At 34.4% G+C, this 22,392-nt stretch overlaps 2 protein-coding genes across 8 annotated transcripts in view; both read left to right on the top strand.

Annotated features, from left to right (window-relative positions):
• si:dkey-220o5.5 (actin filament-associated protein 1-like 2) overlaps positions 1–4,666 on the top strand; it is a 68,999-nt gene extending 64,333 nt beyond the window's left edge. For all 7 annotated transcript variants that reach the window (XM_051903092.1, XM_051903091.1, XM_051903095.1 and 4 more), the window contains 3 exons: positions 1,181–1,350; positions 2,653–2,763; positions 3,707–4,666. In XM_051903092.1, the coding sequence (XP_051759052.1) occupies positions 1,181–1,350; positions 2,653–2,763; positions 3,707–3,733 (308 nt within the window). In that variant the 3' untranslated portion in view covers positions 3,734–4,666. The remainder of the gene's footprint in view (positions 1–1,180; positions 1,351–2,652; positions 2,764–3,706) is intronic.
• A 627-nt stretch (positions 4,667–5,293) lies between these two features.
• Positions 5,294–21,617, top strand: fhip2b (FHF complex subunit HOOK interacting protein 2B). Its single transcript, XM_051903090.1, has 17 exons — positions 5,294–6,180; positions 7,286–7,364; positions 7,564–7,730; positions 7,810–7,914; positions 8,524–8,643; positions 8,761–8,949; positions 9,760–9,956; positions 10,084–10,201; positions 11,968–12,044; positions 12,156–12,348; positions 12,429–12,598; positions 12,679–12,819; positions 16,457–16,547; positions 16,772–16,912; positions 19,526–19,666; positions 19,824–19,924; positions 20,422–21,617. Exons 1-17 carry the CDS (start codon positions 6,130–6,132, stop codon positions 20,522–20,524), a joined length of 2,184 nt encoding a protein of 727 aa, XP_051759050.1. The 5' UTR covers positions 5,294–6,129; the 3' UTR covers positions 20,525–21,617.
• The last annotated feature ends 775 nt before the right edge of the window (positions 21,618–22,392 follow it).

Here is a 22,392-nt window from a genome sequence, read left to right as displayed (position 1 = left end):
GTGTGCTAAAAAAAAAATGGGAATATGAATGGGAATATACTTCAGAGATATTTATTCATAAAAAATTCTAGGGATGCCAATAATTGTGGCCAACATGTTTTGGAGAAAAACATTTATTTCATAATGTGATTCCCCCCCCCACTTTCAATTCTTTTCCTTGAATGAAAGGTTAGATTTTTGCTAATTTTATGAATTAAAGATCAAAAGGATAAACAATGCAGATTTATTTTTATAGTCATCTTTGATCGTATTTACCAAGGGTGCCAATAATTCTGACCACCACTGTATATGTATTTGGCTGTATGTCATGTATGTGTCAGGTGTAGCTGTAGAGAATGTGCACGACGCAGGAGTATAAACAGAAAAGTCTTTAATAATAAATCTAAAAAACCAAACACGCATGGGAGATTATTAGGAATTGAGAATATAACACAACCGCATAAACTATAGACGATACCGGACAAAGCAACAGAATGAAACTCAGGGCTTAAACACAAGGAACAAACGAAGGGAACTAAATGAACACAAGTGAACAGAATCTAATAATCGATAAACCATATAGCAACCAACTAGAGCGTGAGTGAGTAACCAATGGAACTAATATGAATAGGCAAACGGGAGAGAGAAACCGAAACTAAAACAGAACATACATGTTACAGTGCTATACAAAAATGACATCATCATTACATACAATACCATTTAAAAGTTTGGGGTCAGTGAGAATTTTTTTTATTTAAAAAAATTAACACTTTTATTCAGCAGGAATGCATTAAATTGATCAAAATTGACAGTAAAGACATTTAAAATGTTACAAAAGATTTCTATCGAATAAATACTGTCCTTTTGACCTTTCTATTCATCATTTTAAAAAAATGTATCAAGGTCTCCACAAAAATATTAAGCGGCACAACAGTTTTCAACAGTGATAACAGTAAGAAATATTTCTTGAGCAGCAAATCAGCTGAAGGATCGTGTGACACTGAAGACAGGAGTAATGGATGTTGGAAATTTAGATTTATAAGCACAGGAAAAAATTACATTTTGAAATATATTAAAATTTTAATAATGTTTCACAGTATTACTGTATTTTGTAATCAAATAAATGCAGTCTTGGTGAGCATAAGAGACTTCTTTTAAAAACATTACAAAATCTTACCAATCCCCTGTGTGTTTGTTTTAGGTACAAAAGTGTTTGAGATTGAGAGGGGAGTGCAGAAGCTGGACCTGACAGGAAAGAGTCGTGTGCAGTTACGAGCAGGGTCAGAGATCAACCTTGTGAGCGTGGGGACGAAGCCAGCTAAACGGAATTCCTTCAGACGGTCCCTTGCTTTCTGCACTGAACGAGCACAGGTAACAACTATCCGCCTGATACTTCCCTTACATTAAAAGCACAGTAGCCATTGGTACAGTGATGATATCAGATTATAATACCATGGAACTTTGATATTGTATCACAGTATTGAATGATTACCATATTCGTGCATTATGGTATTTGATACTCCAAGACACTTCAAGGAAATCCATGGTGTTACCATACTTACAAAAAATTACCAGACAGTACCACAGTAATACCATGTTTGTTTGTTTGTTTGTTTGTTTGTTTGTTTTTAACATATATCATGCAGTACCTTGTTATTCTTGGAACACCATGTAAATTTGTGATATTTTAGTATCATTGAGATACTATTATAGTTTTTTGTTAATATTTTGAAGTAGTTTTTATTTTTATATGTTCCATTTTGATTTTAAAGTTTAAGTAATTTTGTTGTGTGTTTGTCATTTTTATTATTTTTTAAATATGTCCATGTAGTTTTTATTAATTTTTATTTTTGTACATCAAGTTAAACTAAATGAAAATGAGAAATGAGAAAATTTACATTTTTTTTAATATTTATTTTATTTCCATTAACGTTTATTTTATTTTAAGTAACGCTTTTTTATGGTTTTTGTTTTAGTTAACTAAATCCTTGTAGCTGGCATTGCCATCTGATGACATCACTGTATCATGGTGCTGCCACAGTGCCCTTTTGCACCACAGTAATGTTAGAAAAACCACAGTAAACTTAGTACATGCCCAAAAAACATGATAATACCATAGTATTATTTGTAAGGGCTGATGGGAGCCGTTTAAAGTGCCACTTGGGTCTCGGTAGATGACTGAGCTGCTGAAGTTGAAGTTTTATTATTACACTGCCACCTGTTGCTTGGATTGTGTAACTGCAACACTTTGCAACAAGTTAATATTGATTTGTAAGATAAAATACACGAGACAAAGATGAGGATGCTTGATTTTGGGCCATTTAGAGGTGTTTTTTAATGTAATTTTTTTGTGGCTAGTCTTGTTTGGTACTTTGTTTGTCAGTTGCCGCTGCTGTTGTGAGTTCAGTTATTACAGTGGGTTGGATTGCGAGCCACTTCCTCCCCGAGGAGCAGAGAATAACGCTCAGATAAGAGCTGTTTTAACCGACCATTACACCCTACTTTATCAGACAAGGATGAGTAGACTCAGTGGAGGAGTCTGCTGACTTTTGACATGTTTTTAGAAGCAGCTGTGACTCTTGTTTGAGTCATTTAGGATATTTGACCATTTCACCCTATAAAAGGAAATGTCTGAGTTTTGAAAACTCACCTCTGTTTTTCTGTCTCTTAAAGGGGGGCTTTCTGACCCCACTCTTGAGAAGAACTGCCTCAGCAAAAAGCACCCTAAAGAAAGCTCCATCTGCCCTGTTTATCGAGCATGGCAGGGTCTTCCAAAGGAGGAAGGTAAGATTCCTTCAGCATGAGCACACTGTACAGCCTCCCACATGGATTTGTAATTGTATTGGATTTCCCGATGACTCAGTAGATGAACTGACAACTAAAACCAGCCTCTGACTTGAATGACTTTTGACCTTCATTATATGGACAAAAACGTTCCACAGAAGAAACTTAACTAATAATTAACTAATGAGAGTCATAAATTACATGATTAAGACCAACACATAATTTTTTTCAGTAAATGTCACCCAGGGTTATTATTGTTAACTAAAACTAAAACAATTTTTTGTTAATTAAAGTAAAGCTGAAATAAAATAAAATAAAATAAAATAAAAGAATTCAAACTAAACTGTTACCTTGGCAAGTTGAAGCACTAAAATTACTAACTGGAAATAAATAACGAATAACAACTAAAAGGGGAAAAAGATTAAACCTAAACAGTAATATTATATATATATATATATATATATATATATACCAACTTTTATGTTAGATGCGATTAATCACGATTAATTGATTTGACAGTACTAAAAAAAACTAAGAACACTGACAAACGCACAAATCAAAATTACTAAAAATTAAACTAAAATTAATATTACTGACAATAAAAAATAAAAGCTAATTCAAAATATTTATAAGAATTATTATAGTATACAGTCAAACCAAAAATTATTCAGACATTTTTGATATTTTTGATATATTTTTACTAGTGGGTGCAGGACACTATAGTTCATTTATGTAAGTGAGGATAGCAAAATAAAGTAAACTGTGACATATTATACCCAAAAATTCTTCATACAGTGGACTACCAGTAAAAATGATAAAAATTTGGAACCAAAAATTATTCAGACACTTTGTTCAAGGTGTCTAAATAAATTTTGTTTTGACTGTACATAATAGTAAAATAACACTGCTATGACCCTTAACCTCTTTCTGTTTGTGTTTGTAGGAGTGGGAAACCAAAGCTTCAGGTTGACATCAAGAAAAGATTCTCCCATATTCCCCTCATATTGTCAGTATATTATTGCACTGAAAATAATATTCTTTCCAAGCATGTGGATCATGCAGTGGTTTAGATTTTTAAAGTTCTTTGTTATTTTTTGGGGTCCTTGGTACTGTTAGGAAAATAACCGATCAAACAAACACTTTAGCGCCATATTCTGGTCATATACAAACTTTCATCTTCACACACAGAGGGCTACAAAATAGGGAGCAACTGCAAAAACATTTTTATATTCCTAGTAAATGTTTGTTGAGATGATGCTGATGTACATTTCTTCAGAAATGTAAGATAACTTTGACTCCATCATTTCAGGTAGAATAACTATGTGTATAGAATGGCACATTTAAATAAAGTGGAGTTTTACGTGTATCATCATAGCACAATATTTATCCTTATGTAAATCACTTTGCACTTGAACTCAACCTAAACTGTGTTTGCGGTTTTCAGGAAGGCATTGTTATGGTCAAAATCAGGAATCATCAGTGTGAAGATCAAACAGGATATGCTTATATCTAAATGATTATTGATTATGATTATTGAAGAGTAATTACCTCTTTCTTTTTTATTTTCACAAGACTCACAAATCTGTGGTAATTTATCAACATTTGTACAGTTTATTTCAGTTCACATGCAGTATATTATGTGTTGAGCTTTTTTTAATAATGTGCCATAACCACGTTTTTTATCCATGTTTTTTATGAAGCATTGATTTGTCATCACAGCTGAAGAGATTTTGCTGGTATTGATCCCACTTTAGGGAAGTTTTTTTTTCTGTATAGTTTGGTAACTTCTTTATGATAGAATGGCCTAATATTGCTGTACAAATGACTGTGGAGAACAAAAACACCACTAATGAGCATAGTATTTGTACAATAAATAAAGCAATGCTGGATAAAGCATAATTTATTCATTTGTCCTTGTCTATGAATCTTGCTCTTTTTTCCTGCTTGTTTTCTCGAGAGAGTAAATTTTATGTAAAATGGTATGACATTGTATGGTTGCCATAATGTGATGATTTTATTCAAGGTTAATGTAGGAACAGTGAGGACCTTTGTCTGTGAAAGTACTATTCCAGATTCAATACAAGTTAAATTTAGTTGACCATTTTAAAACACAGGTTTTAACACAGGGTTTTTTTTTTTTTTTTTTTTTTGCATTGAGGGGACAGCAACTCTTGTGCAAAAAAAAAGTGCATTTTAGCATATATTAAATGTAATTATTCAAATGTAAGAGTGCTTTTTTTTTATATCGTTATATGTAATTTCTTCTATTGTCTTTGAAATATGGTTAAAGTGTACTGCTGTATGTACTGGAAAGCATTTATGTAAACTAATTTCTTATACTTTAATAATTGAATTTCTTTAATTTCTTTAATTAATGTACAGTGTATGTACAACTTTAAATGTAATATTGAATAACACTACAGTTAAATTCATAATCAAGTAGACTACTTGACATCTGCTTGACATCTGCGTTAGTCAACATATCGAAATAAGTGTACGTATTAAATGCATAACAAAAGATTATTCAAACAATTTAAAATGTACTTTAAAGTAATATGTTTAATTTTATTATAAAGTGCACTTTTTAAAAGTGTACTTAAGTGTATTAAGAAACATAGTCATGAAAGTTTACTCTTTAAAACAGGGGTCTCTAAACTGTCCTGCAGAGTTTAGCTCCACCCCAATTAAACACACCTGAACCAGCTAATCAAGGTCTAGGTATACAACTTCCAGGCAGGTGTTTTGAGGCAAGTTGGAGCTAAACTCTGCAGGACAGTGGCCCTCAGGACCGAGTTTGGACATCCCTGCTTTAAAGTGACTTTCAGTAATATTTTATAGTAGGCTACAGTTTTTTAATATTATACTTTTAAAATTTGAAATTGTATTTTAGTCAACATATCGAAGTGCACATTCAATGTGAGACACAAGGTGAGGGTCCACATATATTATTTGTGAAACTGCATTAAAACCCTTGTGGAGTTTGAATTAAGGTACCTTTTCAAATATCATGTGGGTTTATCAAATTTAACATTTTTTGCAGTGGACTTGATAATTAGCCTGTATGGTATGGAGATAAATGCTACATAAATTGAAAATTAAAATTTGATATTTTTTGTAATGACTTGTCTGAAAATGTCTCTTTTTTTTTTCTTCTTTTTTTTTGAGAAAGTTTCAGTCACACTGTGTAGTGTGTACACTGTGACAGTCATGACAGTGGGGGTCAGTGTTCGCTACTGCAGGCAGATAGTGAAGCTCAAGCTAAGCAGCTACATAAACAACGTTTACAAACTACAGTAGCACTATAAAACGATATAAAAATGTCCAAAACGTAATATAGAGTTTGATAAGCTTTGCTGCGATCCAGCCATGGACATGTTTAATAAAGTGACGGCTTTTCTGCAGCAGGCTTTGGAAACAGTGAGTAAACATTGACTTTTGAATATCTTCAAACTAGCCTGTTAGCTTAGCTGAGCTAATATAGAAAACAAATCTCGAGACACTTGTTGCGCGATACTGTAAAACTTTATAAAAGTGGTATATACGTTATTATTACTGTATATAAACGAAATACTCAATTTGGTAGACTGTCAACGTGTTGTCACGCCTTTCAGTGTTTTATATGAAGATATATACATTGTCTTAAGTTTAGCTTGTGTGATACAGAAGTTGAGTACATTTCATAGTACACTAATCAGTAGATTGTGTTGATTTTTTTTTAATTTTTTTTTTTATTGTTTATTATGTCCATATATGAGGTATTTACGATATTAGGGGATATATGTGAGTTTTTTTGTTCCCCATACACTTTTGGGTTTGTCATTAGAGAATTTGTTCACGTGGATGGTGCAGATATGGACGCGCGGGTCTGGACAAGTTTCTGACAGGAGAAAAAATGTCCTTAAAACCTTAAAAAGGTTGACAGCGTACCTGCATATACAAAAGTACATACATAACATATTTGAAGACTTAAGCCACACTTAAAATGCATTAGCATTATAACAAAATATCAAACCAAGTGGCATTTTCTTTTAACAAAGTTTTGTGTAAGATATTGAAAATTGACAGTAAAGACATTTATAATGTTACCAAAGATTTATATTTCAAATAAATACTGTTCTTTTGAACTTTTAAATAATCAAAGAATCTTTAAAAAATAAATATAAAAACAGTATCATGTTTCCACAAAATATTAAGCTGCACAACAGTTTTCAAAATTGATAATAATACTAAATGTTTCGTGAGCAGCAAATCAGAATAAATTTTGAATGATCATGTGACACTTGAAGACTGGAGTAATGATGCTGAAAATTCAGCTTTGCCATCACAGGAATAAATTACATTTTAAAATGTAATGTAGGCCTATATTTTAATTGTAACAATATTTCATAAATTGGCTTTATTATGTTTTAAGGATTATGCATTTACAGGATCTCAGTGTTAATGATCATATAAAATTAATGACCGTAACAAAAGTGTAATGCAGTAAAATACTGTTGATCCATTCCTGTTCTGGTTCTTATAGCGGGAGCCTTCGATAAACCTGCTGGACTCTTTTGTGGATCACTGGAAAGCAATAACCAACTATTACATTGAAACTTCAGGTAAAACTATAAGTTTAAATTGAAGTTAAGCAGTCATTTATTTGAGTGTTTATAACATACAGTGTGTTAAACAATAAATTGTGCAATGCTTCAATCTTATATCATTGGGGCAAAAAAAGAGAAAAACATTTAGAGGAAAGGTAAAGTAGTTAAGTAGTTAAAGGAAAGTTTAAATTGCACGTTTGTCTCTTGTACAAAGATGAGTCTTGTCCGGTGAAGCACACAGACATCCCATGGAGGCTCAGACAGATGCTGGACATCCTGGTGTATGAGGAGAAACAGCAAGGAGAGGAAACAGGTCCCTGCATGGAGTACCTGCTCCAGCACAAAATACTAGAGACACTTTGCACGCTGGGAAAAGCACAGGTAGGAGGACACAGCCTGAAGACACAGATTAAAAATATATAAAGCTGTAAATAAACTGAAATATTGCTTCATTGTACAGTATCCTCCTGGCATGAGTCAACAAGTGATGGTGTTTTTCTCTAAAGTCCTGAGCCAGATCCAGAAACCTGTGCTACATTTAATCAATGTCTGTCGGCCTGTACAGGTAAGACATGGTCAGTAGAAACTGTTATTGTATGAAAAAGAATTGTGAAGATTTTTTAAAACATTTTCCTTTGAAAAAAACATGTCATATTGATTTGGGACAATAAGATAGAAAAAAAAAACTGTTCAAAATATTTTAAAATGTTTTCAAAATAAGTTTCTTATGCTCATCAAGGCTGCTGTTGAAATTTCAAAATAACAGCATTTATTTAAAATAGAAATCAGTCGTAACCTTATAAATGACTCCAAACTTTTGAAGTAAATAATGACAGAATCTTTTTAGGTAAAGATTCCTTTAGCTTTTATATCATTAAGTGGACATTAAAACAATCAAGAAATTAAAATGAAATTTTTTTTGTTTATTTTTTTAAATATATATATATATTTTTATTTAATTTTATTTGTGGCTTAATTTTGTACACATTTAAGCACCATGATTTTTTCATTAAAGCCACTATGATTATTTTTAACGTTTGGAGAGCATAATACAGTCACCACATTTTGGTATGAATGAAGCATCCAGTATTTCTATGGAAAATTAGGTTGCATTACACTCTCTGAAGTGGAAAATAATGTCTAATGTATTCCCTCTTGTCACTCTCTGTTATAGAAACTGATCCATCTGTGTGGACTCCCTGATTCACAGACAGAAAAAGAGGAGTCTCAGTTTCTCTTTGCTGTTTGCACTCGAGTCAAAAAAGACCCATATGTCCTCAACTATATCCTTGAGGTACTTTCTTTATTATGTCCTCTGACACTACAGTGTTGACTGTCGTTTAAATTTAATCTGATTTAGATTGTGAATCTTAAAAATGATAACAAACACACCCACATTTCTATCACAAAGATTACCAAAGACTCTCAGAAGAGGTCCAGTTCTACCTCTGATGAGGCTGTGGAGAAGGGCTGCAGTGGAGCCTCCCGTCCTGAGAGGGCTCCCTCTCCATCATCTCCCTCTACCAGTTCTGCCGCCTCCAGCTCACCTCAGGAAGCCACAGGCATTATCCCTGTACTCATTCACCTGGGGAAAAGTGAGGTGATTCATCATGAAAAAAAATAAATAAGATGGATTGGATGTGTAACTAAACAAAATGCATGACTGGGGAGAGGTATTCCAAGGCTTATTTACACCAAGTTTGACCTAAATTTTAAAGTAAATTTAAACTGACACAATGCATCACAATTACTTACCCTTAGAGTGTATCTGAATACTTTTACTGAAAAAAAAAAAAAAAAAATTAATTTCCATCCATCTATTTTTATGTGCAGTTTGGGATATTGCATAAAAAAAATAAGTGGACCCCCCAGCATTGCCTTGTGGTCCCTTTATTAAAAAACAAACAAAACAAAAAATTCTTTGTAATTTATGTGCTAAACAACATAAATTACATGCTAAATTTAATTTTGTACAGTTTTAAGCACCTCTTTTTTTAACATTTGGACAGCCTATACAGTAGAGTCACCAAATTTTGAGATGAAATGAAGCATTCAACATTTTTTTTTTTTTTTTAAATTGATCCTTGCCACCCGTTGGTTTAAAAAACAAAACAAAAACAATAACCAGTACAATTGTTTGCAACATATTTGTAAAAATACAGTTAATAGTTCAGTGATGTGTTAGGCATTAAAGCCAATGAATTTCATTTTCATTCGAGTATAAACACTCTTTTCAGATAATGGCAAATACGCAACTTGGTGTGAATAGTTTTCATGTAAAATCTAATTTGTAAACTTTTGTGCCATTTATCGGATTAGACTTAGTGTGAACAAGCCGTAAAAAGTTGGTCAGTCAACTTTACATTCAGAATCATTGTTTTTAATTAGACTCCTTTTCCCTCTCTCTTAGAAAAGTCGTGTTGTGCTCAGATCCATGGAGAGTTTGCTGCTGCTGGTCAGTTTACCACAGGAAGACACTGGACATCTGCTGGCTGAGAGAACTCCACTGTGTTACCTACTCGCTCAGAGATTGACTGAACTTTACTGCCTCATACCCTCATCACTCGACCCTGCAGACATCCACAGCTACTCCAGTGTACAGTGGAGGTTTGTGTCTGTTATGAAGTGCTGAATTGTTTACACTTTATTTGTGGACATGTGTCTTATCTCTTTATTACCTTACCTTATATCCTCCTCATCTCCTTATCTTGATAATCTGTTGTTGGTTTTGCAGGACTCCGTTCACACAGGACAGTACAGTGGAGAGCCAGTCATTTCCTGGCAGTGAGAATGTCCACAGGTTCTTCTGCTTTTTGGACTACTGCAATGAGCTCATCAAAGAAGCACCAAGGGTTTGACAAAATCATTAATTTTGTGTTAAGCATGTGTGTATTTTATCTGTACATCTACATTAGTTTGTCCTGAATATGTCCTGAATAAAATCATTAGCTACGTTTCCATCCACTTATTTTTATGCACATTTTGGGGATATCACATAAAACATTTGATGGATGGAAATGCTAAGATGCCCATAAATTTAAAAAATGCACATTTAAAAAACATACGCGCTCAATTAAGGCACATACATTTTTTTATCCAATAAGAAAACATGCATAAATTATGATGGGAACACATTTACTGAATAAATTCCTCACACTAAAAAAGTCATGTGACTTTTCGCGATGGGACGGCATAACCAGACTAACTAGCGGACTGATCTTGTTTCACAGCATCTGAAATGTTGTTTTGGTCATTCTGAAATGCCTTAGCCAAAGTCTGTCATCAAAGTGACTCCGAAAGAAAGATAACAGGACCGCTTTTATTGCATTTCGTCTGTGCACAAGTAATTTATTACATATGAAAAAAGACTTGGAATGGGCATTTTTAGTTTTTCATTTCGAGTACTGATGGGTACTTGGGGGTGGAGCGTGTCTGTCTTGGCGATAATGAAAATATTTTAATTAAAACACTGTTATGAAAATTTGTTGATAAAAATATGAAAATATGTCTATCAAAATATGAAAATGTGACTAGAAAAAAAACACTGCTACATAATCAATAATGCATCAATGTTTTCATAAAAGAAACATCTAAAAGGAATAGCTGCATGAGGTGAAGCTGAAGAATGAATGAACACCAGTAAACTGAAGCCTGTTCTGTATGAAATATCCTATGAGAATAATCAGATATCCTAGATACACAACATAAATGTAACTTTACAACTTGTATCTGCACAAAAGGATGCAAATGCAAGTGAAAGCATTAATCCAATTGTGGATGCGCGCTTCCCATACCAGTGCGCTGAAACACGAACAATAAAGATCAAAGAATTCACAACATTCTATAGTGTTCTCATTATAATAATATGTATATGACAGATTGTCGCTGCACATTCTTGCACTTAACTGTATTTTCAAAGAGAAAAAAATACTGTGCTGGATTATTAATAATATCATCAATGTCTTTGAAAAAGACACATCTACAAGGAATATGTCTCAAATAACCCAATCATAGTCAATAATGTCAGGCATTGCTGTTTGAGCTGACGCTGAAGAGTGAATGAACACTGGTAAACTGAAGTGCTTTGCTAGCTGTTTAATAAACTCAACCAAATGCATCCCATATGAGATAATTTAGATATATACAACATAAAAGTTATATTACAACTTACATCTGCACAAAAGAATGTGAATGCGCATATGAACTTGATAATGCTTTTCTGAATGTGTAACTCCCGTTGTGGATGCAATCTTCCCGTAACAACAACGCTGAAACAGGCAACAAAAGCACCAAGAATTTACAAAATTCTATTACAATAGTTTTCTCATTATAATGTTCTGTATATGGCAGATTGCTGCTTAAGACATAACCCACTTTGTTTATGTGAATACTCTCCAAAAAGGCATTTTGACATTTTTGTGTGTACGTGTTTAGGCGCGTATCCGAAGCCCATTTGCCTATCTGCGCCACACAGAAAGCTACCTGGGGAATGGTGTCTCTTTTGTGGTTTAATACGCAGTTAAATAAACGTTAAACAGAATTAACAAATCAAAGATGGTCTTGCACTGATTATAAACATATTGCACAAAATTATATGTTTTTTTTTTTTTCCCTTTAGGTACTTGGTGTTGAAATGGCCAGAGCAATTCACCTTCAGTGGCTTAAAGGAGTCATCCAGCCTCACCTGCTTCAGATGTGAGTAGAAAACCTCCTCAAAAGTTGCTGTCTGGCATCATAGATTAGAATTGTGAGTTTGCAGGATGACAGAAGAGTGGTGCTGATTTTTTTTAAACTCTGGGTGTCTAGGTCAGAGGTTGGGATCCTGGTACACACCGCTCTGCTGTCCTGTTCTGTACGTCACATACGTTCTTCTGTGCTCCTGGAGGAACTGGTTCAGTTTCTGTTGGGCAGTGACACACATTGTGAACAGCGGCAGGACACACATACACACACTCTACGTTACCGCCTTATTGAACACTGCAACCACATCTCAGACGAGGTAACTAAGTTTAAAGATTCATATATTTTCACTCTTGAGAGCATCACTTTAAGTGTTACATGTCTTTTGCCCTTTGGTAGATCAGTATTACAACGTTGCATCTCTTCGAGGAGCTTTTACAGAAGCCCAGCAGGAGCATCTTGACCAATCTGGTGCTACGTAATCTTGAGAAGCGCAGCTACAGGCTGTCCGGATCAGGGGCCGCAGATGAGAGACATGCAGTTGAGAGTGATCTTCTGGAAGAGTCTGAGTGAGCAGAGAGACGGAACACGGATACTCGTACTTCTCATAGTGGCTCATTATTTATTGCTCACTCTCTTTCTCCATCAGGGAGCTGGAAGAGGATCCATTTTTCACAGACATGTATGAAGACAGTGGGTTCAGTGGCCAGGAGCCTCTTCTATCTCTGCCCAGTGGCAGAGAAAGACCTAATCCCAGTGCGCACACACAAGTCGCTGACATCGTCAACAGGTATCATTAGAAGACAATGAACTTTTTGTTTTGTAATATAAAATCAGAGCATGTGAGTGGAGTGGAGAAGTAATATTTTCTCCAGAGTGGAGAGCACCTTTCTGAAGATTCCGCTCCGCTCGCTCAGTCAGCTCAGGGCCACTCGCTCAACCCAGAATGCCCTTTTTGATATGCTGTTTTGAGAATATGTGAAATACGCAATAGGTCTAAGTTTATGGAGTTCAAATATTGTTTTAAATGGATAATTTACCCAAAATTAAAAATTCTGTCATCATTTACTCACCCTCAAGTTGTTCTAAACCTGTATAAATTTCTTTGTTCTGTAGAACACAAAGGAATATATTTTGAAGAATGTTTGTAACCAAACAGTTGTGGGGCATCATTGACTTCCATAGTATTTTTTTACCTATACTATGGAAGTCAATTGTGCCCCACAACTATTTGGTTACAAACATTCTTCAAAATATATTCCTTTGTGTTCTGCAGAACAAAGAAATTTATACAGGTTTGGAACAACTTGAGGGTGAGTAAATGATGACAGAATTTTTAATTTTGGGTAAATTATCCCTTTAACCCTTGTGCGGTCTTCGTTTAGGGGGCTGCACTCGTGGTCTTCGGTGTCTCTGGAGACCCCAGGCAACAAAATGTAATTTTGTAACAATGTAATATATTTTTTAAAAATCAATGTAATTTTACTCTGTTTATTAATGTTTTTACTTAACATTTGTGCAGTTTTTGGAGGATTTGTGTTATCTTTTAAATTTATATAAATAAATTAAAAAAAAAAAAATTTAAATATGTTTTTATGCAAATCAGCTTTTTATGTAAAATTCACTTTATAAAAGGCCCAGATTTCTAACTTTCATTCATGGGGATAACATGGATAATTTGACATGATTTAGTGTAAGATTTTTGCCCATCTTTTGGAAAATGCAGTTATAAAAGTAAAAAACTATCATTTTTACCACTAGATGGCTGCAAAGCTCCACTATTTGCTATGTGCTATTTGAATGACTGAAAGACAAGTTTTTTTCAGTTGGATTCATATCTAAATGTTATGAAATCACAATTATAACAATAAAAATTACTTTTTGTCAAAGTTTAACATTTTTTGTACTGAAAAAAATCAGTTTTTCAATAATGTTATCAATAATGTAATCTCCAGAGACCCCACTTAGAAATTGGAAAAAAATCCATTCTCAAAATCAGAAACAACGCACAACACAAATAGACAGAAATGAAGTGGCACACTTCCAAAAATGTGAAACATCCTCAAAAACATCCTCAATACAAAATAAACATGCTCACACACGCATGTGCGCACACAAAGATAAAAATTATTTATTTTATTATTTTATTATTTTTATTATAAAATTATTATTGAAAAACTGATTTTGCCCTGTACAAAAAATGCTAAACTTTGACAAAGTAATTTTTATTGTTATAATTGTGATTTCATAACATTTAGATATGAATCCAACTGAAAAAAAACTTGTGAAAAGATGTCTGTCAGTTATTCAAATAGCACATAGCAAATAGTGGAGCTCTGCAGCCATCTAGTGGTAAAAGTGATAGTTTTTTTACTTTTAAAACTGCATTTTTCAAAAGATGGGCAAAAATCTTACACTAAATCATGTCAAATTATCCATGTTATCCACATGAATGAAAGTTAGAAATCTGGGCCTTTGATAAAGTGAATTTTACATAAAAAGCTGTTTATGCATAAAAACCTATTTCAAAAAATATTTTTTAATTTATTTATATAAATTTAAAAGATATCACAAATCCTCCAAAAACTGCACAAATGTTGAGAAAAAACATTAATAAACAGAATAAAATTACATTGGTTTTTAAAAAATATATTATATTGTTACAAAATTGCATTTTGTTGCCTGGGGTCTCCAGAGACCCCGAAGACCACGAGGGTAACTTTTATTTTTTACACTAACATAAAAACAAGATATCATTTAAATTTTTTTTTTTATTTGTAGATCTTAAAAATGTTAACCACCGTACAAAGTCTCATGCCATTTGGACAAAGAGAATTTTTTTTTTAATTTGAGCAAACGTCATTTGCGGGTCAAAAAGACCCCGAAGACCGCACAATTAATGAAGTTGCGAACCTTATACATCAATTCACAGTAAACGTCAAAGTTGAGAATGAAGAAGGAGAAGAAATTGAAAGGGAGTGTGGAGAAAATTAAAAAATTCATTTTGTGAAGTAGAGTGAAGTTCTTTTTTGTTCTTTGCTTAGTGGTAAAATGAAGTTTGAAATACCTTCACAGCTGTTAGGAAACATCCCTGAGAGCAGCGTTTAGATGAATATGTAAATACGTGCTGTGCCCATTCCTCTCAATAACAAAATAACATACAACAAAAATAACAGCGGTGAGAAAACAGCAGTCAAGAAAGCATCTGATCATAGCGATGTGGATATGTTTGCATGAGATCTGCAATTCGGTATTATCAAGTCATGTCATGTTTATTTGTACCACTTTATATGATATTGCTTTAAAGCCACAAATAGGCCTATCATAACTGTTATCTATAAGCCTGCTGTAATTGAGACATTTATTTAAAAAATTCCTTACAAACAGAAAGACGTATAGTACAGAGAAATTTTAATGTCGGATCCGGATTTGAGCAAACGTCATTTTACCAATGAGCAATTCAGCTGGGCCATGAGCGATTGAGTGTAGTATTGAGGGGAGCGTCACACCTCTCCACTTCACTCACATGCTCTGTATAAAAACAGAATTTTTGAAGGACAAAAGTTATAGTAGCATCATAACCGTACTGCCCTTTCAGTAATGTTGAAAAAGTGTTTGTCCCCAGTCTGGTTTTCTGTATTTTTCCAAATCTTTACACTAAAGTTAAGAAGATACCAAAACCTATAAAGGCACAAAAATCGACAAACCTGTATTATTAATATTTTTAGTTTAATAATAAATAACAATGATAAATGCATTAGTATAATGACAATATAAAAATCACTTGGAAACAACATGTTTTCATAATATCATGCTTAATATTTTTCTCACAGATGAGTTTGTATACATAAAAATATCGAGCTGTCTTTATATTTTATAAAGGGGATCATCATATTTGGGGGGCCTTGAGATCAAATAATTTGGAAACCCTTTAGTGTATAGGATATATATATATATATATATACACACACAAACACACTACTGTTCAAAAGTATGTGGTCAGTAAGATTTTTTAAAAAGATTTTATTAGGCAAGGATACATTTATAATGTTACAAATGATTTCAGTTTCAAAATATTTCGAATAAATTCTGTTCTTCCTATTAAAATATAAAATATATTTAAAATATATATTAAATATACCTAAAATATATTAGAATAGATAATGGTTATTTTAAATTAATAATATTTCATTATCTTACTGTATTTTTGTATATTTATTCTATTTTTGATTTTAAAAACAGTATTCAAAGATTGTAAAAAGTCTTACAGACTCCAAATTTTGGCCAAGTGAGCACTGATATTAGATAATGCCAATAATCTCAGAGTGGTGAAATATCATACAATTAATTGGCCTGGTTGATATATTGGATGTCTATGCATGTGATTGATTGTTTGAATGTTTCTAATTCATTTTTAATTTTATTAGCTTCTTGTGTTTAGTGCCCCAAGAGGCAAAAACATCCCATCTTGTTCAGGGAGCAGGATACGACACATACGTTCATGATGCGCACAAACAGGTGAGTTGGCACACTGAAAACAAAATAAAAGTTAAACCAAATTTTTTGTTACATACATAACTCAGGTGGTGTGTGTCATTGGGCTGTCTTACTCAGTCAAGTTAAATTTACAGTAACTATCAACTGTGAGCAAAAACTATCACTGTTTTTGCTTTTTCAAATTTGGTTTTCAAGTATTCTGATACCAAAACTGTCCCTCTCTCTCTCTCTCTCTCTCTCTATAGTTAAAAGAATGTACTGCTCTCTCACGTGACTGGAACTGGTCAGATTCTGCCAAAACCACTGAAAACAACGCAGCTACAGAATTCTATGAAGGGCACTTCCTACAAATCCTGTTTGACAGGATTGCACGCATACTAGAGCAGGTAGAGTAGTATTCTCAAACATGCCTCGCTCTCAGCTTGAATATAAAGTGGATATAAAAGGTCTACACACCCCTGTTTAAAACAACTGGTTTTTGTGATAAAATGAAATGAAGATAAATCGTATAAGTACTTTTGCATGTTTTATGTAAAAATTACAACCTTGTGCAGTGCCACTGAAAAACACATTTCAGAGAACTAAAAAAAAAAAACTTGGAATAACTAACTCATAAATGTGCACTAGAGGTCTGCGTGGGACTGTTTTTTTCGTCCCGCTCCCGCAATGGTTCTATTCCGCATGCACCCGCTCCCGCCTAAAATTCACTCTGTGTTCACCCGCTATCCACATATAGTGATTTTCTTCCCGACCCGACGGGTCCCGCTGAAGATCGTTTCCAAAATCTCGTGTTTAAACTTTCCCTAAAGAAAGAGAGTGATTGGGGATAACAAATATAAAATGTTGCATATACAAGATTTGTATTTGTTATTTGTCTATGATGCTGTCAACACCCTAAAAAATGTCAGAGAAAAAATGTCACAAAGAATATTAGGCTAAATATCACAGAGAAAAATAGGCTAAATTAAATAGCCTACAACATGTCCCTCAAAACTATAGGCTATGCCAAAATTACATAAACGAAAACTGTTGGCTTACTAGCTATACTGCAAAATGAAATCTTTTTTAACATCCACGCAAGAACAGAATGACGCTGACTGACGACCGTTTCAGAACATCTCTCCTCCAAAATCCGATCACAAAGGTTGAATGTTCTCTGAAGGAGCACTCGCGCAGACCTCTAATGCAAAGAACATATCTTGTCAGGTTTCTCAGGACAGGGAACTGGGGACAGTGTGAACGCCACCACTGCAGAAAGTTTTGTTCACTTCAAGTTCAAGCACAGATGCGCTGATGTCAAAGCATCTCGGGAGCGACCAGGTTATTGTAAGACCGCCCGCTCCCGCCTAAAGTACACTAAAGTTACCGACCGGAATCCGCCTTTCATTCAAAATTTAATCCCGCGCAGCAAGAAATCTTATCGGGTCCCGCGGTTCCCGCGGGAGAGCCGCGGGAATGCAGATCTCTAATGTGCACACCCCTGAACTAAAACTTAGTTGAAGCAACCTTTGATTTTATTACAGCACTCAGTCTGTTTGGATAGGAGTCAGCTTGGTACAATTTGACGGTAATATTTTACCACTCTTTTTTGGAAAAACCTAAATTTCCTAAAAACCTACTGTGCACGACCCTCTTCATGTCCTCCCACAGATTTTCTATTGGATTCAGGTCTGTGTTCTGGCTGGGCCATTCCAAAACATTAATCTTTCTTTGCTTATGTTTTAGGCAATATGTAGTGGGGCTTGGATGTTTTTTTTAGTCAGAAAAGGTTTGCATCTTTGCCACCCTGCCCCATAGCCCAGACTAGGGCTGGGTGGTATGACGATATATATTGTCTCAGTTTCTGTTGTTAGAGATTTTGCTGTATTGTTTATATCACGGTATATAAATATATATTGCAATATCAGATAAAAAGCAGGAAATTCATGACATTAAAAAGAGTTAAGTGCAATAAGCTGTGAACAATAGAACTCAGTGCGCATACTGACATGCACCCGAAACGCAGAAAAGATGCCTCTCTCAGACAGCAGGTGATCCTGAATTCAGTTCTCTTTCAAAGCTTATTGCACTGAAATGATCAAATACTGTTACGCACCGTCTAGGGGAAAGGGTGCAACATGAAAGACTCTGAGAAATGTAATGAAATTGAACAATGATCAATTTATTTGCTAAATTTGGCCAAAATAACAAACAAAACTTCCTTGTTTTAAACCTCTTTCCTAAACCCTAACCCAAAAGAAAAGAAAAGAAAAATACAATATACAAACCTAACTCCCTAACCAAATACAAAGATCAAACAGTTTACAATAAACAAAAATGGCATCAGACTCCCTACTTTCCCAAATAATCAGTATTTACAATATATACAACCAGGCAAACAAAATTGAAAGGGCAATCCAAGCTCAGTGTCAAAACAGGCAAATGGGTAAAATATAACTAAGTTACTGAAAATATACAAACAAAGTACAAACAATTTCAGTTCAAACAAACAATCAAACAAACAATACTCAAAGTCTCTAATACTCTTAACACATTCAAACTCTCTTAACACACACAGATTCTGCTCAAAACAAAAGATCTCTGTCTAGAGGAAGTGATGACATGCTTTTTAAAATACTGTGCACCAATCAGGACATAGCATCAATCAGTCTGCAGGAATCAATCAGGATGAAGTTCCTAGACAGACACACAAACAGAGAGACACTCACAGAAAAACAGAAATAGAACAAAACACAACCATAAGGTCGTAATAAATACACACACGATTATATCAAAATGCCCATCGTGTGGAGTATTTACATAAACATAGTCAGTTATGTCTTCAGTGAACATAAACACGCGTGTCAGTGTATTCGGTCTGTGCATTTGGTCAAGTGACAGCAGCATAATAGTACCAAACAATAAAAGACAAAGAGAAAATCACTCACTGATCTTGACTGAATAACTTTCATATCTTAAATAAGAATGAATAATAAGAATCACATTTTCCTTTTTTCCAGCCATATGAGCTAAATCTGCAGGTGACATCAGTTCTGTCCAGATTAGCTGTGTTTCCTCACCCTCACCTGCATGAGTACCTGCTGGACCCGTACATCAGCCTGAGCCCTGGAGCACGATCTCTTTTCTCCACTCTAGTCAGGGTAAGAACCATGTAAAAAGCTGATGGTTTGTAAGAAAGTTGCTTATGTTGTTGTGAATGAAAGCTTGCTGCCTGATGTATCAGCTGCAGACTTTCAGAACAGCAGCCCTGTCTGCATTTATTTATCAGGAAAATATGAGCATTGTGTTTTCCTGTAGGTGATAGGGGAGTTAATGCAGAGGATCCAACACATCCACAATGTGACAGACAGACTGATGATGATCAGGAGACAGCTGATGGGACTGGAGGAGGAGACTATGTAAGTTAGTCACTGCATGTATTAAAATGGCAGTTCAACCTCAAATGAAAGTTCTGTCATCATTTACTCACCCTCATGCCCCTCCAAACCTGTATGCTGATATGTTTTAAAGGCTGGAATTCTCTGCAGTTCTACATTAAACAATCAGCTCAAAATATCAAACATGTTTGATGTCCTATGAATGGTTGGAATCAGAGTCTGAAGCTAAAAATGGAGTTTGTGCTTGTCATACACTACAGGATTTTCTGTGATATCTGTCAGCTCAAATCTGCAGACTGACTTTCGGCAACTAGTGTTGATGCTTACAGACTGTATTGGGGTAGACATCTAGGCAAAAGTTGTGTAGTGTATTCTAGCCTTAAATGGAAAGAAAATGGGTCAGTGATGACAATTTATGGGTGATCTGTCCCTTTAAGAAGCATTCATAATGTGTAAATGTTTTTTTTGTTGTTGTTGTTGTTTTAATAAAATATTGTTATGTCTGTTCTTTCTGTCAGGATGGATCACATGACCCTGTTGAGAGGTGTGATAGTTTTGGAGGAGTTCTGCAAGGAACTGGCTGCCATAGCATTTGTCAAACTACCCATAGAAGAGCAATGAATCCATGATACCTAAACCAAAGACAATACAAAGGATCAGGACCCAACAACAGCTGTTGGATGGCTCCATCAGTGGGAGAAAATAGATTTGCACAGAACAGAGTTAAGTGGTGATATTTGTAGATTTGTAAGTCTTTCTTGATGATTGTTTTCAGGGAGCTGTCAACCTGTCTGATGCCAGTTTAACTTTTGCCCAAGAAAAAAATAACTTAAAAAAAAATAAGACTGGTGCTACTGGATTTCACAAACTCTGTCTAACGTACAAAGTTGCTTATTCTCCACAGCTGCACGTCTTGCTGAACAATGATGACAATTCACTTTAAGGGGAAGCAATAGAAAATAAAAATTCTCTTGCACAATACTTAAGTTTTTACTATATACACTGTATTATATAGTTTTAGGCCCAGTCATTCACTCCTCTTTGAATTTGAGTGTTTCTGGTTGGATGTCTGCTGCACTGTGCTGCGAATCTGCAGCTCGTGCTGAATAGAGAAGAGCAGACGCTTTCCATTTATAATTGTAGCATTTGTTGTCCAACTGAATTAAATGGTTTTTATTTCTATAAAAAAAAAGCAAGACAACAGTGGTGGGCAAGTAATGTAATCGGTGTACGGCTGAACACAGTGTAACACTGGTAAAACTGACTTCCACAGCAAACCTATTGTTTAATAGAGGTGTACAGACCTGGTTTAGAGTCAGTTCCCTTGGTCAATGTTTTTTTCATTCAAATATGCAAATCAAAACCTTTCTTACAATTCTTACAATATGGATTTTAAGCTATTGCACATCCCCTCTTTAATTTTTTTCCCTGAAATATTAACTACATTTGTTTAAGTGTATCATTATGGTGTGTAAAGTAACTTTATTTATCTTTGCTCTATGTCTCTAAAACATGAATAATCAATGTTGTTATATTTCTGAATGTTTTATGGCTGAATCTAAGGGCTGGAGAGGTACGCAGGTTTGTGTGTTTGTAATTTGCCATTGGCTGGTACTCTCAATAGATCTTTATTTTCTACAGAGGTCTTATGTGATGACTGTATGCAATACTTGCTTATTTCTGTTGTCACAGCAATAAACTCATAAAATATTAATGCAGATTTCATTGTATCAAATGTCTCTTGGTCTTAAATGTAAATGTAGCTTGAAATAAAGTTTTGCTGCAAAAGGCAGTTTGTAAATGGTAAAATAGCAAATAGTTTGTCAATGCATGTTGTCATATACTATCAATGTGTTTACTAACACAAAACCATCAATATACAGTATATAACCTGTTTAGTTCATAATGTGACATATTTTGCTTTAAACAGAGTTAAAGTTACATTTATCGATTTCTGAGAAACACTGTTGATATTTGAAATCGACACCCAAACAAACACACCCCTCCCTTTATTGCTCCGCCCCCAAAATAACAAACACACTATGCAACACAGGCAACCACTAACAGCATTATGCATCTCATGTAAGTATGGATGAATCAGCTGTGATTGAACAACAACAACATATCTTGGTTCTGTGAAACGACAAAAAACATCTCAGGTTACGCATGTAACCATGGTTCCCTGAGAAGTGCTTCAGACGCCGGTCACGCTGGAGGCGTTCCCTAATGTGTCTTCGGACGCAGTGCGAGTTCCTATTTGAAAGAGAACCAGTGTTACTCTTGTATAGAGCAGAAACAAAGCAACCTCTGTGTTCATTTTCAGGCCTTCTTGCTCTTTAACTCCTATGACATTTTCCTCTTTCAGGGTTCCTATGCAGTCTGGATTTGATTTGCGTAATTTCCAGTGTTTCCAGACTATTTCTAAAATATAAAATTAAGAATTTCTAAAAACAAATTTGGTGATTTCACAGAAAAAGTTTAGTGATCGT

Source organism: Ctenopharyngodon idella, chromosome 8 (genome assembly GCF_019924925.1).
Source record: "Ctenopharyngodon idella isolate HZGC_01 chromosome 8, HZGC01, whole genome shotgun sequence".
Classification (NCBI taxonomy): Eukaryota; Metazoa; Chordata; class Actinopteri; order Cypriniformes; family Xenocyprididae; genus Ctenopharyngodon; species Ctenopharyngodon idella.
Note: the sequence above shows the minus strand (reverse complement) of the source record. Positions and strands in the feature narration are given on the sequence as shown.

What these genes read in the sequence shown, in the direction of transcription:
- fhip2b (XM_051903090.1), top strand. Translation starts at nt 6,130, where the DNA reads ATGGACATGTTTAATAAAGTGACGGCTTTTCTGCAGCAGGCTTTGGAA. An exon ending in GCACGCTGGGAAAAGCACAG is followed by an intron (nt 7,731 to 7,809) that starts GTAGGAGGACAC and finishes TTCATTGTACAG; the next exon opens with TATCCTCCTGGCATGAGTCA. An exon ending in TCATCAAAGAAGCACCAAGG is followed by an intron (nt 10,202 to 11,967) that starts GTTTGACAAAAT and finishes TTTTCCCTTTAG; the next exon opens with GTACTTGGTGTTGAAATGGC.